Source organism: Serinus canaria, chromosome Z, assembly GCF_022539315.1.
Source record: "Serinus canaria isolate serCan28SL12 chromosome Z, serCan2020, whole genome shotgun sequence".
NCBI lineage: Eukaryota > Metazoa > Chordata > Aves > Passeriformes > Fringillidae > Serinus > Serinus canaria.
In genome coordinates, this window is record NC_066343.1 from 48,987,378 (window position 1) to 49,006,803 (window position 19,426).

The 19,426-nt window shown below is 33.8% G+C and overlaps 1 protein-coding gene across 4 annotated transcripts in view; it reads left to right on the forward strand.

Moving 5' to 3' along the window:
- Positions 1–13,600, forward strand: part of RFX3 (regulatory factor X3) — a 102,933-nt gene extending 89,333 nt beyond the window's left edge. For all 4 annotated transcript variants that reach the window (XM_050986481.1, XM_030236998.2, XM_030236999.2 and 1 more), the window contains 7 exons: positions 78–232; positions 4,599–4,696; positions 4,965–5,114; positions 6,567–6,775; positions 7,765–7,918; positions 10,008–10,050; positions 10,987–13,600. In XM_050986481.1, the coding sequence (XP_050842438.1) occupies positions 78–232; positions 4,599–4,696; positions 4,965–5,114; positions 6,567–6,775; positions 7,765–7,918; positions 10,008–10,050; positions 10,987–11,225 (1,048 nt within the window). In that variant the 3' untranslated portion in view covers positions 11,226–13,600. The remainder of the gene's footprint in view (positions 1–77; positions 233–4,598; positions 4,697–4,964; positions 5,115–6,566; positions 6,776–7,764; positions 7,919–10,007; positions 10,051–10,986) is intronic.
- Positions 13,601–19,426: the final 5,826 nt, after the last annotated feature.

Sequence of the window (19,426 nt, forward strand, 5' to 3'; positions counted from 1 at the left end):
TTAGCTGCTAAGCCAAGCCCCTAGGTGCCATAAATGCATTATCATTTATTAATTTGCTACATTTTTTTTAACACCAGCAATCTGAGTGAAATAGAAAGTCGACTTCCTAAAACAAAGCTGATTACTCTGTGCAAGAATGAGTCTATTCTGAAATGGATGTGTAACTGTGACCATGTGATGTACCAGGCTTTGGTGGAGATTCTCATTCCTGACGTCCTTAGACCTATTCCTAGTAAGTTCAACATCTGAGACATTTTGTAAAGATTTTTCTGCAAGCATGTATATGATGGAAGTGTACTTGTGCCTCACAGGGCAGCTTAAGAAAAAAGTTAGAAAGTTACAAAATACTGTATAATTTATCCTTAGTTTTGTTGTGCAAGGAGTTGTACTGGGAAATGACTATGTCACATATTAATCTTTGATTAGTCTGGAAGAGAACTGTGGTCTTTGTGATTCCATCAATTCTAATAACTGTTAAGGCAATGAAAAATTCCTACTCCAATTTATTATTCTAATCTGCTGTTTTCCTGTCATACATCCTGCATGAAATATTGAGTGATTGTCCAGTCAAATCACCATTACCAGGAGTAAAGCTTTCTTTTCAAATTTAATTTTACTAGAATCTGTCATTGCTCTAGCAATGTATTTTTATGGCTGTCTATGGTAGAAAACAAATTTATGTGAAGAAAGTTGAAATCCTTCATGAAGTATTTATTGTCTCACAAATACTGTCCTAAATGTTATACTGAAATCATGTTAGCCATTAAAACCCTCATAATTCTTATGTATTATCTTCTTCCAATGAAAAAAACCCGGTATTTACTTTAAAAGGTTGGATTGATTTTTTTTTTTTTTTTTAAATTAGAGCTGTAAGTATTTTTGTATTGTCACACTGTGAACACCTCCTCTGCTATAGTAAGTCCAGCAGTAATAAGCAATCAGTACAAGTGTTTCGTGGCAGTGCCTTGCAAAAAAGTTTTATTGACTTCTTGCTTGCCAGTGGAATAAAATCAAGTTTTAGCAAAATATGTATAATACAAAAAAAATTGAAACTGGAAATGTATAAAATACAAAGGTTTGCCATTTACAATGCACATTTTACCTTTTGTTTAAGGAACAAGTAAGTTCTTGGTAGCAATTGACATCATTTGTGCATCTTTATAGCAGAATAAAGGAAAAATGGTTTTGCAAATATGTGCAATTATTGACAGCTATTACTTGTGTAAATTATTTTGCATTGGTTTATATTTAAGGTTTTACTTCCCTAATGACAATACCATTAGGTAGGATTTTAGAGTAATATAGTGTATTACAAACAATTAGTTAATAATAAAAACTTCCAAAAATTTAATTTAACATTTAAGAGGTTGAACTCTCACTTTCAAAAGCAAGTTAATTTTTGAATTAAAAGGTGGTGCAGACAGGTTTTCATTAAACTTGATCCTTTCCTTTTCAGTTGCTTTTCCTGTAAAGCCTGGCAGTCTCTAGAGAGATGTTTAAATGACAGCATGCTGTCTTCCTGCCTTGCTTTGTAAGATGCATTGGGCATTGCCAGTACAGCATTTCAAGAAAATGGGCAAAATCAATTAATATCAATAACTAGATGCATTGTGCTCTTTTCATGCTATTTCTTACTTTCTAGAATTACCAGTCATATTTGAATAATTGCTACCTACTGTGTTTGACATTCCTGTTTTGGGGATGGTCATCAAACTGTTGGATTCAAACACATCATCTAATCCCAGGACTTTTCCCAAGAGACTCTTTGTGACCAGTCCAGTGGTTTTCTGCTCAGAATTGCACTCACTTTAGGACTATCTAACTAAATGGCTTCTTATAGCACCTTTCCTTTACTTGGTGGGCCATTCAAGTTTCTTCTTCACTGTTAAATTATTAAAATCTTATGATTTTTTTAAACTCTTATTTTTGAATAAAAGCATCTCCAGTCATTACAAGAGACTAAAATAATGGGTTAAAGTTGAATATAACAAAAATGCAGCTGGATAAAGCAGACAAATTTATCATCCTCTGTGGGAAAATAGCAGTTTGTAGGAAAGTTTGGACTCTGTAGAGGTGCTGGGACTATCAATGCTTCATTAAAGACATGTTTATGATTTTTTTTTTAATAAATGGCAAGATAGCAGCAGCTGCTGCTCAAAATAGGGAAAAATATTAATTTGAAAGGGGCTTTAAGAAAGCATAATGTTTTCAAGTTTTGGTTTTTTTTTTTTTTGTTTAGATCTTTAGTGTTTTTTTCTTTTAGACAAGTCCTATTGTTGATACATATTACTGGACAAGGAAAAAAAAAGACTGTTGAGGAAAAAATGGTTTTATTTCTAACCTCTGTATTAAATATATCAGCTGAAATATTTCACACCCACAGAATGAGTGAAGAATTTCTGGGTATAAAACAACAAATTCAGTTTCCCAAGAAAGTGAAATGCTGTCCATTAGAGTAAGGAATAAAGACCATAATTATCTAGTGTCCCATTATGTTTTAGAGTGGACATCTTGCATCTTCACATATGGCAGAATGGACAGTAACAATTTGCTTGTGAGTTAGTTTCCATGATAGGTGGAGAATTTATGCAAAATAAACTTCCACGCCATATTACACAATTCCAAAAAATTGAAGTACTGGAAAGACTGTAAAGCTCAGTTTTGTACAAGTCAGAGGGGTTTTAGTTCAGAAGTCAAGCTTTTTAGGTGCTTATGCAAATCAAACTTTCTGTAACTGCCATTTACACATCCTTTAGTGTGTGACTAGCAACACTTAATGATTTAGGCCATTTACTTTGCACCCTGCTTATCATACAAAGATTCTTAGGAAGGGTTCAGATGAACTTAAAAGTTCAAGGATGTAGGTACTTATGGTTTTGGTAATGGCTACCTGTATAATTAGGGATATGAGAATAATTCTGTATTTAATATATCTCCAAAGGTCATTAGAAATTCATAATGGTTCAATACAATTGTGATGCCTGATTAGCTACTTTAGCTACTTTATTTCTTCAGAACTTAGAATTCCTTTTATTTGATCCTTTTTCTTTCTAGTTAAAGGCCTTTCTTCAGGCCTGAGCTGCTTTTCCATATTTATTTTTAAAGGTGATCAGCATTACAGTGATGCAAATAATTTTGTAACATATATATAAGTAAATAAAAAGGAGTCATGAGAATACCCTCAAAGTGAAAAAGTGGTGATATTTTTCATAAATGTCTAAGTGCTATTCATACAGTATTTACATTATTACTTCCATCCTGTCTGGTAGGTAAGAAACTGTGAGTGAATACATTGTCAATTAGTAAGTGCACAGAAACAATTCATAAAACAACACAAGTGAGCTAGGGGATTGACAGGGTTGAAGAAAAAGCCTGTTCTTCACTTGTAAACCTTAAAGGAGAAAAACCCCCGACACCATAAGAGGGCTCACCTAACAGATACTTTATAAGATCAAATTGTGGTCAGCTAAGCACCCAAAGGTGTCATGAGTTATAAGAAATACCAATATGGATTTTACTGCTTATGACTGCAAGTTTGAAGACGTGAAAAAGATAACACAAAAAATACAGTTTCTCTTCTAGTAAATTTACATTTCTGTTAGGAAGCTTTATTTTAAAAAGGTATTATTAAAAAAAGGTATTACTTCCTTAAGTTTTTTCCTCTTCACTTTTGTAGTTGCATTCATTCTCTAGTAGTCTTCAGAAGCCTTCAGTTTTTTTCTTTTTCTTTTGCCTGCTTTTTGCAGCAGTTTGAGTGTAGTGCTGGTATGTCAATGTGTAAGGTTTAGGCAGGGGAAAGCTGCATTTCTGTCACTCAGGAGATACTATTTTACTTTTTCCAGATACTGTTGCTGGGACAATACTTCCTGCCCTCCTCTTTTGAAAAATTAAAATTACTGGTTTGAGTAATACGAAGTACTATAGGGGCTTCTTCACTGTCTCTCTAAATCTGTCAGCCATTCAGCATTTCTGTGGATGCTATAGAAAAGAAATAAAATGCACACAGATTTCACAGTCATTTGAATAATTTCACTTTCTGCCAGTGAAACACACTCCTATATTTTGTTTATTGATGATATCGTTAAGGACTGCATGTGAACAGAATTTATTCTTTAAAACTGAATTAAGCAGCACTATGACATAGTTTAAGATTAATTTGGACTTATATGAGGAAACTGCAGTATTCCTATAAGTGGATGTTTCTCCAGACTTTTGCTTTTTGAATGAGGTGTCTAGGTAAAATGGAAAGCTGAAAATTTGTGATGGAAAATTCCACCACAACTGCTGCAATTAGTGCTGTTCTTGTATAGGAGTGCCCCAAGCAATACTGCTAAGTTACTAACTTCTTTGGAAGTTTGTCTGGTGAAGAAGTCAGAACTGCTTATTAAACCAAAAGTAAAAATAATTATTACATTATATTATTAAGACATTATTGTGTAATCTTTATCTCAGTGAGGCATTTTGAACCTAGACTAGATTTGTCTAGTAAGTAAATGCAGCGGACCTGAAAGTTGGGTATAAGAGTTCTGAGAATGCAAAACATTTCAAGACAGGTGCGCTGCTTTCCTTTCATTCTGTTTTTATTCTCCAATGCGCAGGTGCCTTGACCCAAGCCATTCGCAATTTTGCAAAAAGCCTTGAAGGTTGGCTTTCAAATGCCATGAACAATATTCCACAGAGGATGATACAAACCAAGGTAGATGAAACTTGAAATGCTATTCTTGTAGTGGCAAACCAAGTGGGTAATAGCATCTAAAAGCAGATGTATTTTAACATTAATGCTTAATTTCATGTTTAGCATCAAGCATCAAATAATGCAGAGGAAATAATATTATTTGATCTGCTACATGGTATAATTCAAATATGAGGGCTCATTAATATACACTATTAAAATAAAAGTCAAGACTCAATCTGTAGAATTAATCTGTGGAGCAAATATTTAAAAATAATAAATTTTTTCATAGGTTGCCGCTGTAAGTGCCTTTGCCCAGACTCTGCGAAGATACACATCTCTTAATCACCTGGCTCAAGCAGCTCGTGCTGTGCTTCAAAATACTTCTCAAATCAACCAGATGCTCAATGATCTCAACCGTGTTGATTTTGCCAATGTTCAGGTAAAATTCAGTTTTGAATAGCATGGGTTTTTAAAGTTTTATTTCTTCTATGATTTTGAACATCATTGTGAGGCATCACTCATTCATATACATTGTGACTTGACTCAGTCCAAATGTGACAGCTTATGCTTTAGGAAAGTAAGAGCTCAGAACCATTACCTGTTTCTATTTACTCTCTTGAAATGCACATATTCTTCCAACTTCTATGCAAATGTAGAGCAAATACCTTCTTAGAATGGGTACCATGAATTGTGTCTTACTAATAGCAAAAATGATATTTTAGGGTTAGAACTCAGTAGCATATCTTCTGAATGTCTCTTAAAGTCATTAAATGCATACCATTTTCAGTAGAGACTGTCTCCATATATTACTATTAAAACCCCATACATTAGTATTTTTTTTCTATGTACCTCTGCCTCAATTACAAGATCTCCTGAATAATGGATTAGATTAGTATGGTTAGAACCTATAGATCATAAATTCATGTTTTTACTAAGCTTAATTTCTCTACATGTTTTTGCTTGTCTGAAGAAAAATACTTTGTCCTTTTAGCCAGAGAAGTGAAAGGTTTCAGATTCCTGGTAGATCTCTGTTTCTCTTAGTTGTAAAAGAGTGTTTTAATGTACTTGTTAACACATTTAACAGAAATCTAGTCAAGAGTTCTTGACCAAAGATACAATATATTAAGCACAGTAATATGTTGACATGGATACAGAGTCTGTGAATGAGATGTTAACTTGGCACATGACAACTAAAGTTTAAATGGAAATGGCCTGCAGTTAGTGAGCTTTTTTTTTTTTATTATTTTCTGAATTTAACGGTTAACTTTATTTAAACTTGGTAACACTGACTAAATTGTTGATTGCTCTATAGTGTGTTTCTCCACGTATATGCAGTTTATGTTGTCTTTAAGTGATGTGTAATCTATTACTGCACAGAGTCAGCAAACAATCCTTGTTTGATACAAAGTTTCTTTCTTAAGATGATGTAACTGGATTTGTCTTTAAGCTTAACTTCTTCAGACCAAAAGGAATGTTGCGCTTGATTTCTCACTACTTCTTTTATTACTTTAGTCCCCTACATTTGACTCTTCTTCCTATCTGTCCTGCCTGAAACCCCAGAAAAAAATTACAAGATATAAGTATTTCAATAGAAAAATTACAAAAGTAGAAGCCTTTTTTCACAAATGAATGTGGGAAACAGGAAACTTTTTTGTTTACATTGTTTGTTCTAATTTCTTTATTTGATGTTGGTTCTTTCATGCTATGCTCTTCCCACCTGTTTGCTTTCAACAAAACTACAACAGATGTAAAATAAAAAGCACTTCTTAGTCTGTCTAGTAAGTGGGTCCCATCCTTTCATCCATTGATCAGCTTAACTTTTGAGATACAATTACATTGTGTGCTTTGGCTTATGCATTGTCAATTCAAGAGCTGCCATGTGCTATAACAGGAGCAGGCTTCCTGGGTGTGCCAGTGTGATGACAACATGGTTCAGAGACTCGAAACAGATTTCAAGATGACTCTTCAACAGCAGAGCACTCTGGAGCAGTGGGCTGCCTGGCTTGATAATGTAATGATGCAAGCATTGAAACCGTATGAAGGAAGACCCAGCTTTCCTAAAGCAGCACGGCAATTTCTGTTAAAATGGTCTTTCTACAGGTAGTATTTAATAGATTTTAAAATATTCTAACTATTCTATTAATTGCAGAATTGTGCATTGTAATGAAGTTGACAAATCTAATATCAAACAGGGGCTTGGTACACATGAAAAACAAGTAGTTTTTTCAGAGGACTTCTGTTATTAACCTTGAACTCAGGGCTATCAGCAAATGAACAGGGATCTAAATGGCCCTAGTTTATTGTTTTAAAGGCCATCTGAAAATGAATGCATGTGTAATTTTGTCCAGAATTACAAACATATTATGAATTGTTTTGGTTAAAAAACTATGCAGTTAATAAGTCACTGTTGTTATTACTACTTACTAAAACATTGTGCATCAATGTTTATTAGATAAGAAAGGCAAAAGCTGTTTTTAATATATGAAAAGAACATTAAGACAAGCATTTCATGTTAGCTGCTTATTGAAACAGTTATCAGAGTAAACCTTGTTCTTTGAACTTGACTGTAGCGACTGCTTGCTGAAGATACGAAGACATAATATGAACATAAAATAATTCTATTGTTTTTGAATTTTAAGTTTCAAAACGTTTTAAATTCTGTCAATTAAAAGTGTTGTTGTGGAAAGATTGACACAACAGACACTATTTAAGCAATAGTTTCTTTAAAAACAGATAGTTTTCTTGCCATTTCAGTTGTTTATGTTTTCAACAAAGTTTCTTCCAAGTTAAGTTTTACACTTGTTCAATTAGTGGTAGTTATGCATAGGTCAATGCAGTGGTAGGTATGAATAGGTCAACCAAAACCAAACCAGTGTGGTTATTTCCTATGTGGTGTTCAACAGTACATTCTGAAAAAGGAGAAAAGCAAATGATTGCCCTTTCCTGGTCATCCCTTTAAATCAGACATTTGAGGATGTTACTTTTGAGAATATTGGTTTTGAGGTGAAATGTCTGTCTAGATGGATAAATGTTAAAATGGCTGTGACATACAATACATAAACATATATATATTTTTTATTTTCAAATAGCTCAATGGTGATTCGGGATTTAACCTTGCGCAGTGCTGCTAGCTTTGGCTCTTTTCATCTGATCCGCTTGCTTTACGATGAATACATGTTTTACTTAGTAGAACATCGTGTTGCTCAGGCAACAGGAGAGACACCTATTGCAGTTATGGGAGAGGTAAGATAATATGTAAGAGACTAGATTGATAGATTTAGTGATGAATCAGAGAAAGTGTTTTTGCACATTTTTAAGCGTGTATGTAGAATGGTCAGATGTTCTGCAGTATTACAATAGACCGAGTTGCAAATATATACAGTGGTTTCAAACTTGTTTCACTGGTTCATTGTAAGAGGATTAAAATAACATTGAATTGTTAAAATCAGTTATTTCTAAATGAACTTACTCTTTAATGAATCTGCACACAGATTCATATGCATAGTTTGAAAAATGTTGATCAACCTGCAACCATTTTCCACTTTTGAGACCTGACTATTTTATGTGAAAATAAGAAACAGCATAGTAATAGGAAAATGTTACTTCTATGGATCTGTTTACATACATTTATACATAATTCCCACACAAAATGTATACCCTTTTTGACATAAGAAGGCTGGTTTACATGCAGAATTTTGGCTTGTACAGACCTGTTCACAACATACCAGTGCAGGCATACATAGAGGTTTGCAACACGTTTGATTTTCATACAGTTGTTTCAAAGACTATTGGCTTATAAAAGAAGATCTAGAGTCTCAAAACACAACTATTTTTTTAAACTCAGCTTTGGCATTTGCAAGGCAAAGTTTCTCTTATCCCTCTTCTTTTCAGTAGTTTATCTGACCTTTTATTTTGAGTGAGACAGTTAGGAAAGCATGAACTGTCCCCAAAGAACAATGCTTCAAAGGTGCTGGAAAATGGATATATTTGAAAATATGCTAAGTTGTTAATAGGACAGATTTGTTACATTTTTACACTTGCGAGTCACTCTATCATGTTCTGTGTTACCTATAAATTGCAGGTAATTTTGCTAGTTGAGTTGTCATTCTCCCCACAAGATATATTGATAGGCTTATTAAATATTATAAAGAGATAATATATTTTCAGGAGAAGTTGGAAAGTGTCTCAGATTGCTTTGTCAAATTATTTTATATCATGTGTCATGACATGTTTTAGAAAAATAATTTTTCTGCTTAGTAGAAAGACCCACCGCCAGTATAGATGCTCTTACATCTCTTGCCTTATATTTGCAGAAAGTACTACACAAATATGCAGTTACTACATTCTTGTTGTCTCAGCAGACTTTATATGATAAAGTCATAAATGTAGCATAGCGTCTCTAAAAAGTTTACAAGGCTGAATATGGAAATACTGTGAGGGAGTAAGTATTGCAAAATTTTTGGAGGTGAGGGGCAGAATAGACGTAATACATGAAATGCATGTCTTCTTATGTTTCTGTGTATTCAATGGCTGAAATAAAATGAGGAAGATTACAGTCCAACAAGCACTGCAATACAGTATAAACTGGTTGCAGCTGAGAAAAGTATTCTCATACTTCTCCCTTCCTCTTCTTCCACCCTTGGACACAGGTATTGGCAAAATTTTTCTGGAAAAGTCTGGTATCATCATTCATGGCTATAAATGTATCTATCTAAACAATGTGCTTTTCATTTGATCTCCACTGGTGACATTTTACTCTTCCAAATTTCACAAAAGAGAAACAGAGGAAGGAAAGGGAAGAAGGTTTCTAACTTAAATGCAGCTTCTTTTAAAAGCTCTGGATTTTGATGTAAATCAGTTAACAGGTTATAAACGCTTTCTCAGCAGTGCCTTTCATCTGCCTTCCAGGTAGATTAACAGCACTGTGACATACTTCATTTTTGCTCAAGCACAATTAAAATAGTGCCTGGGAAATTTTAAAGAGTTTTTTGTTATAATATTGGCAGTTCAGAATGAATATCCATTATAATTTATGGCTTTATAAGACACAGAAATAGCTCACTCCAAACAACAAAGGCCCTGAAAAGGCAATCTTTAAAAAAGTTGTAGTTCTCCATTCTAATTTTTGAGGGTTTACTTAGTGATAATTGTCTTAATAAGCACAAGACTAAAATGGAATGAGAAAATGTTTTGCTATGTATATGGCTGCAGCTAAGATCATGCATTTGAATGAATGCATCAAACCAGTGGAGCACAGATTTCCTACATCATAGATATTCTAAGTCCACATTTGCTTAAGACTGTGTCCATTTTTTAATTGTTTATTTTGCAGTTTGGTGATTTAAATGCTGTGTCCCCTGGAAATATGGATAAAGGTAAGTATTTTAGTATCTCCAGGGTATAATTCTGTTTAGAGCTAATGTGTCTCTGAGCAAAATAAATCCTTATGTTTTAAAAAACAGTCAAACAGAATTTAGAGCTATCATCCTATAAAGTATCCTATAGAGTATCCTATAAAGTATATGTATATGCTGAATGGATACACTGATATAATACAATAGCTATGTCTATAGCTATGTAATATGCTACATGTAATAATGACTGGAATATCGCAGGGTTTGTTTTACAGTAAGAATATTTTGAAGATGTTATTTTTGTCACAGAGAAGTACTCCAATTTTTATGCAAATTTTGTTATATCTAATAGGATGCAGTAGAGTAACAGCTGTGGAAAGAAAGACAAGATTATGCTTATGGATATTTAACTGTAGTGAATGTTTTGCTAAGTAAAGAAGCAGAATTGTATGCAAGTTGTCAGGGAGCAATTAGTTCCTTAAATTCTCTTCCTGCCCTATTTTGACATGCATTCTTATATTGACTACTTGAGTGATTTAGGGTGGTTTGACCTCAGAACTCAACGAGTGAATATAAGAATGTTTGTCAAAATTTGGGGTCAATTTGGGGTCAAGACCACAACTCTCCTCACCTCAATTTCCCTATCTGTCCCTAAAAGTAACAACTCTTGTTCCTCATGTTTAGGAAATGAGACATTTTGAAGTTAGCAATGTTTGTTACACCTTTTGAGATTGCAGGCTTTTTTTCCACATCAAAAGTGTGTAGCTCAAGTGATGAAACCTGAATCTATTTATCTATTTGAGATAACAGTTGACTTTTTTTCCATTAAAATTTTAATTTTCAGTTTATGCTTTATCAGATTGCTCCCCTGTATTGCAACTATTACTTACAAAATAAAGAGCCTTTTATTAGAAACTTCTTGCTTTGTGGTAGTTACCTGCTGGTTTGTTTGTGCAGATGAGGGCAGCGAAGTTGAAAGTGAAATAGATGAAGAGCTGGATGAAAGTGGAGAGCCACAAGCTAAGAGGGAGAAAACTGAGCTAAACCAGGCATTCCAGGTGGGCTGCATGCAGCCAGTGCTTGAGAGTGGAGTACAGCAGAACCTCCTGAACCCAATTCATAATGAGCACATTGTTGCAACTACTCAGACTATCAGACAATGCAGTGCTACTGGAAATACATATACTGCAGTCTAATGTGAAACTTCCCCTGGCCTCTGACACACACCCCATTGCATTAGCTGTTTAGGTTTAATATGAAAAAGAAAAAAAAAAAAGGAGAAAAAGTCTGAAGGTTGACTGTTGTCAAATGTAACTGTTCTGATCATTATTTTGTTGGAGTTGTTAAATGGAATGGGTGTACGTATTTTGCCAGGTCTGTTTAGAAACAAATTTTTGTAAATGAAATCATTTTACTTTGGCCACTCAATATGAAGCGGTTTCTTTGTATCAAATGCAAGGAAGATTTTTTCAAAGTTTAATGTTTTGTCCTCTTATAATAATTTAATTTTTTTCATAGTTTTAAAAATATTTTAATGTTAATTATTAGTTATTATGCTGATTTCATATAGATAGGTTTTTAATTAGATGCACTTCTGTGAAATATCAAAAGAACTGTTTTCTTTGATTTACACTGGAGGCATACTTATTTGACAGCAGATGTATCAAATTTGTTATAAAAGGTGCTTTTCATCGTACTACGAGAAGACACTATTTTGATAAAATTGTGAGTATTCAGGGGGATTTTTTTGTAATAATGCTGGAGGGTTGAGAAGATCTCCTCATTTCTTCCTGTGAGGAAGAAGCTGTTTAAAAGACAGAATTGTATCAGAATGTGGTAATCTGTATGGCATAATGTACCTAATTATCTGAACATGATGTAAACAATGCAAGCTTCTTTTAAAATCAACAGTTTCAGATATTATTTGCATACCAGTTCCTCTGTTTTGAGACTACTGATTCTATATGTGAGGCCACTGAACAGATTGCTTTTGATTGTTCAGTGGCACTGTAGTTGTTAGAAACTGAAGCTAAAAAAGAAGTGACTTGATTATTGTTAATTTTAAGTGTATGTGCTACTTATGCTGAACTGGACATACAGGAAAACATTCCATTTGGATGACTTTCTTCTATTCCAGGTCTTTTCCTACTAGTGGTTCAATCTGCTGCTCTTAGAAAAGATGATTTATAGAATGCAAGGAATGTAGCAACCTGCATCATTTTTCTTTCAAAAACATTTCCTTGTTGTTAAAGTGGATTTAAATTTTTACAAAAATAAGACAAGGCAGTGTAACTGGCACACCTCACTTGTACCTATTCCCAATTGTGTAGAATTTGAATAGGTGGCTAGATGGACCATTGCCATTTAAGAATGTACATCAGGGATCATTGTACCTCGGCTATTACATGGTGCCTTAAACAGAACTGAAGCTAAGACTTAGTACTTTTTGTTATTCTTAACTCTTAAATTAATTCAACAAGGTGTGCCTGTCATTTTCAAATTCCCTAAGAAGTAAGGACAGGTTACACAGCCTTCAAAAGAATAAAAGGATTTTTTTATTATTAAATAATTTTAATATCCCTCTTAGAATGACAATAGACCTATTTTTTCTCGTTTCTAGCTGGATTTCACTTTAATAGAAATAAAATTTGCTTGGGAATTTAGAAAGCAAAACTAGCTTTAATACCAACTTCAAATGTCAAAATAGATTGACCATAGTCCCAAGCATGATTATATATTTTCTAAACCCTTGCCTACTTTTAATTTTAAAAACTAAAAAGAAATAAATGAGCAGGTACATAATGCAGTGCATGTTTTCAATTTCTATATTTTGTGGTGTTTCAGCCAGATATTACATTTTAATGGTTAAATAATATCAGTTTATAGAGACCATATTAATTGACATTAAAGAACTCAAAGTTTTTCTTCACAAACATTTCATTATGCAGACACATGAGTTTACTACACTGAAGTAGTGGAATTAAATAAGAAAAAAAAATCCAAAATTAATGAGAACACAAAAAGATCAACTTTACAGGAAAGACTGTGTAAAAAAAATAGGATTCTTTTATTCTGGTTATCTAATGTGTCTGGAAATGACTTTAAAATCATATATACCAAATGGGAGAAGAGCATGTAAAATGGAAGTGTATTTATAGCAAACAAGTTTGTTGCTAGAGTTTACATATGCTCCAAATACAGCTGCACATAAACTAAAATGTCCTAACATTATTGGTGCACAAAAAAAAAATTTAATTCCTTTGCAGAATTGTGAACCCATCCAGCTCATTCTGTGTAGGCATAATTCCTACAAATGTCAGTAGATGGCTTTTGCCTCAGTAAAAAGTAAAAGTGACATTTATATTCATTATTTCTAAACTCATAAATGCACTGAATCTCATTATAGATTTTGTTGTCACATATATCGCTCAGTGTGTCCTGATTTTTCCTTAGAAATCAGCACATCTGTACCCTTCACCAAAAATGCTAAAACTAAGCTGTGATAAATATTTACTCCCCTTCATTGTGCATTATAAGATGTTTACAAGTAAAATAAAGTGAAATAATTCAACTTTTTTTTCATTTTCAGCTTTTTTTTAATACTGTAGTAGTTGTTTTAATTTTTGTGTTTGTTTGTATTTTCTTATTCTTTCTTGGTTTAATGTTGAATTTGTTGTTGCTGAGAAAAGAGTACAATTGTAAAAGGTAAATCTAGATTGCTAAATATGGTGGGACTTGAGTATCTTTCATTGTTTAGCTTTCCACTCCACTCAGTTGTTAAATGTCATAAAGTGAAAAACAAAACTGAACAAAAATCTGAATACAAAAAATGGAATGTATTTCATAGGTTCCAAAACAATGAATTATCAAAACAAATTGGAACTTTCACAGGTTCAGAAAATTGACTGGAGTCTGTATTCATACTCTTAAATTGTAAAGATTTTACCAGGTTTTTTAGAGCAACTATCTTACCGTGTTGTAAACTTACAGATTTGGGGGTCTTTTGTTTTGTTCTTACTGAAATTTCAATCAAACACTTAGATAAAACATTTTGCACACTCTTGCTGTTTAATAGCTGGGTTTTAGTACTTGTTGAAGTAGAGAGATACGAATACCTCAGTGTGTATTCTGTAATGTGTAGCGTGCGGCTGCATTGCCACACCAGCTCTGAAGTCTGTTGTCAGTGCTATGGAGAGGTGTAGCGTGTGTCCACAGGGTAGACATTATGAGACTTGTCATGATTTATGTGTTTTATCTAATCTTGAAATGGAATCCAGAATAATTATTTTAGAGGCATTTCCCCCATTAGCACAAAATAGCACAGTAAACAGTGTGGGGGAAGAGGTCTTGTTGAACTACCTTTTCAAAGCACAGGGCCCAATTTTCAAAAGTTTTTTATATGTTAAAGTGTTTTGTTACATTTCATTCTTCTTGTGGTAAATCAGTTTTAAAACTTTTTTTTCCAGTTTTTTTTTTTTTTTTTGCTTGTACTGTAGTATGCTCAAAGCACCTTCATTTTTTAAAAGTTCCATAAAAATTTGGAAAATAGATGTTAAATTATTTGCCTATAAAATGATGATTTTAAAGGCATTACTGCCTTTAGTTTAAAAAAATAGGAAAATGAAGGTCTGTCATTCAGGAATGCATAGGTCTATGTATAAATTTAATTTACAGCAAGGTATTTTAACATATTGGAAACACTTTTTGTTTTATCTTGGTTTCCCTAGGAGAAATAATCTGATATCTTTATCATTCTCACCAATTGACATCTGCACTGTTTAGAAAAAATCCATGTTAGAGATGCACTGCAATCCAATTTAATTCAGAATGTTTCTACAAAACAAAAGCAACCCCTGAGAGCCATAAATGTGCTGACAAAAACCCCAGATTTATTAGTAATATAAGTATACAACAATAATTTCAGAGTTTAAAATACAAATCTGAGAGAGCAAGATCAATTTCTGAAAATTGGGCCCTTGTCACACTAACAGGACGTACTCTTTGTATACAGTTTAAAGCAAATTGATACATGGAATTCTAGTATCTCTGCTAATTTGTTTGGTGATTTAATACTGACAATAAAAACTGGAATAGAAGCATAAACACACAGTGCTTAGTTCTAGTACTAGGAAATTAAGTTGATATAATGCCTTGCATTAACCCTTTGAGCATTGTAAGTAACATAATGGGAACAAAGATTTTTAGATAATTTAACTAGTTCACTGAGCATATACTTTGAAATAGCTTATAGTGTTGTAAATCTTTTTTTACTTATGTCTAAAGTAAATACTTGCATACAATATGGGGATGTTTTTTATTAATAGGGGCCTCAGTAGATGTAGGCAGAATATTCATTGCCATTTATATGTACTGTGTAATATAAAACAGTACTTCAGCTCCCTGGTTTTCATAACTGCATATATATATATACAAAGAAAATCAAACATGATTCTACAGATAGGAAGTTGTCTACTTTAAGATTCCTTTAGAAGATAAAGGTTTAGAAAATATATTCAGCTATTTTTAAAATCTCCTGAGATAGATTAGTATTGGAATACTCCGGTACTGTAAAAGAGAAATCTTTAGGATTAAAAGAAGGTTTAGTAATAATAAATTTTGCAAAATATTTGATGTGTTTGCATTCAAATTTTTGGCAGCATTTGTGAGAAACAGGAACAAAAAGTGCACAATTATGTTAATATTCCTTTTAAAACTCAGTCACTGCAATAATGACTAGCTAGAAGATGAAGGTATTTTATTAAATTTCACATACAAGGGTACAGTTTGGATGGCCCTTATTGAATGTCAGAATTTTAAAAGCAACCTAGAAATTGCACGAGCAAATAATTTTAAAAGCCCCTTTGTTCTTAAAATTACTGCTTACAGGAACAAGGGAACAAGTGTAGCAGCAAGTAAAGGTTCTTTTAACTTAGAGATACTGATGCCACCTTACTAAGTGAGAATACAGTACATTTTCTACTGGTTCCTTGCAATATCAAACAGCAAACACTAAAGCAGCTGTACTTATTTAAGTCTAGCTGAGGGCAAAGAAAAAGGGTATCATTTGAAGTTATTTAAGGGAATTACGTCAGTAGTATAGTGCAAGTAAGTTGTAAACAGTTTTAGTCAGTTAATGCAAATTAATGCATAATTAATAAACATAAATGCAATACTCAAAGGGTTTTAATTTAACAACTTTTTTTATTCATAATTTACTGTAAATGCTTCTGAGTTTGCATGCCTTGATCATTGCTGCTAGTGATTTTATGTGCCAGTAGACCTGAGTTTAATTTACCAGTTTAACTAAGAAATAGTAAAAGCCACTTACAAAGTGACTGCCTAGTGTTTGTTTGAAGTAAAATATGCCTTAGTTTGAAAACTATCATTTTAACTCTTGTTTTATTCTGATTTTCTTCTCCTTTTCCTGCTGAAAAAAATAAATTGGCATTTTGGGATTGGAAGCCCTGAGTAGCTAAATACTTGGTAAGAATTGTTCTTGGAGATTGCTCATTAAGGCTGAAATTCACTGTAGAAAACAAGGTCCAGAAAAAGCCTATGGGCATCAAATGAGCCTCACTTAACACTAATTCAGGAAGATGTTCTTTGTACGTTCTTAAGCACTTTCTTGGTTATGGTGCAAACATCTTACAGGAATTTTCAGTTCTAGATTAATTTTACTCTGAAATAATAAATGTCTTTTTAGGAGAAATTTAGACTTCAGAGGAGCAACCTTGAATGGATTGGGTTTTAACAGGAACTCAGTTCAATTCTTTTTGACTCACTGATACCAGCAAAAGCTTTTTACACAAAGAATATTTAATGGGTTCCCCAAGTAAAGTTTCCTTCCATATAATATTAAAGTGACTGCCTTGTATTTAAACATTAAATACCCATCTTAAAGTAACCCAGTTAAGCAACTTAAAATATGTTGGGAAAATACCACTTTTGTACCAAAGCAAGTTGCCCATTTCCACTCATACCCACTGAAAATTTGGATTTACAGTTAATAACCAATGAGGCTGTTAAAGAAACTTCGAGTGCCTTTCAAAAACCTGGAAAATTGTGCCTGAGGTGGTAAACTTTAATTAGGTTAATTCTAGAGCTACCAATCAGTAATTTTATCATCACTCAGGGCTTTCTTACCTTCTAGGAAACTTCCCTTGTTGCATTTATTTTATACTGTATTTTTTTTAAGTGCCATCATTTAAATTTCACTTAGTAAGTGGCAGATTACATTATCCAGTCCCACAGCACAGAAACATCATAACACTAGGACATATTCAAATTCTTATTTTCCAGTTGACTGAATATATTATGTAAATGAGGTAAGCAACTTTTTGTAGATTGTATGTGTGAGATAATGTAATGTTCTTTTCCAGTTTTTGGGCTACAGTTGAATATACTTTTAATTATTTAAAGAAGACATCTTTACAGAATAACGTGATGGTTTTTTTTGTATAATGTATTTGATTTTGTAAATACGTATTTCCTGATGTGATTTTTGTGACAAATGCTCAATCTTTTAGTATATAATGTCCTTTCAAAACTGGCAGGAGCTAAATAATAGTTTGTTGGCAATTTGTATTGTGTACTGTACAATAACTGGGGACCTTTTATAATTATAAAAATATATATTAACTTTTAGTGTGTTGTATAAAAAAATGACTGGAACATACTAAAGACAGTAGGATTTTTCTGAATATTTCAGACTTGAACTCAGGCTAGCTTTCTTGTGTTTTTCAAAACAAAATTGTGTCTTGTCTTTTAAAATCAATAAATTTGTTTTCTTGTTACAAACATATCTGAATGGCTTCAGTTCTTGTATAGCTGTTTTGGACTGCTGTACTATTGATTTTGAGAGAAAAATTACTGTACTTACACCTTTGAAATAAGACCTTTTTTTTTTTAATTTAACAACCACAGAACTAAGTAACAAGTGTGTCTCAGATGGCAAAAACCCCAAGTATTATGAATCACAGAATCACAGAACTGCTAGGGTTCGAAGGAACCTCTGAAGATCATCTAATCCAGTGCACCCTGCCAAGGCAGGATCACCTAGGAAGTCGGTTCAACTGAGCTACTGTCATATTCCCAGAAAACAGAGACTGTAATGTACTCATTTCAGTGTTAACAGAAATTTCCCATTACAGATTTACGTAGTTAACAGCTAACAGTGAAAGGCATGCAGACGCCAGTGTCCAGGAATTAGTGGTGTCAGTTTGGTACCAGCAGAACCTACTTTAGCAATTTTTGCTGTAAAAATTCTGCAGTATTGTAATGTGCTAGATGTTTTGACAATTACACAAAACAGTTGAAAGCCTAATCTTACCGGTTCATATATTCTATGGGCCTCAAGTATGTGTTGCAGGCACCATATATATTTCATATTATATTTCATATAAAGAAATGCTGAATTTTATTTTAATGGGGAGGACCACCAAGTAATAGATGCTAGAACATATCAAATAACTATCGCACACCAAGATTAAAACAGGTATTTCACACAGAACTGTGGTAAAGCTAGAAGAGTTGCACCCTAAAACTTACTTACTTTTCTCAGGATGTTCGGCCATAAATTATGGTCCACTCATTGCCTATTCTTTAATTTCAAATGAAGACCAAAAGCTTGGTATAGTACAGTATTGGTGCCTGCATTGCATTGTACCCTACAAGACCACAACTACACCAGTGACCAGCTGCAACTAAAGAGTCGGGAAATTGTCAAGGCTGGAAAAGACCTTCAAGATCACCCAGTCCAACCGTCCACTTGTCACCCATAAACCACCCGTCCAAGCACTACCCTTGTCACCCATAAACCACCAAACCACATCACCAGACCCAGATGTCTCTTGAACACCTCCAGGGATAGTCGCTCTACCACCTCTGTGGGCAAACTGTTCCAATCTCTGACCATACTAACAGTGAAAAAAATTTCTACCTGAATCTCTCCTCCAGCTAGAGGTCATTTCCTCTTGTCTTCTCAGTGCAAGCACAGCAGAAGAGATCAACCCTTATCTCACTGCAGCCTCCCTTCAGGCAGTTGCAGAGAGCAATGAGGTCCACCCTGAGCCTCCTCAAGACTAAATAAACCCAGCTCTCACAAGTGTTCTTCTGTGACATGTTCTAATTGTCATTCTCTGGACACGTTCCAGGAATTCAGCATCATTTTTAAAGTGAGGAGCCTGAAACTGAGCACAGGATTTGAGGTGTCATCTCACCAGTGCTGAGTACAGGGGGACAATCCCTGCCCTGCTCCTGCTGGCCACACTGTTGCTGGCACAGGCCAGGATGCCATTGGCCTTCTTGGCCACCTGGGCACTGCTGGCTCATGTTCAGCTGCTGTCACCAGCACCCCCAGCTCCTTTTCCTTGGGCAGCTTTGCAGCCACTCTGCCCCA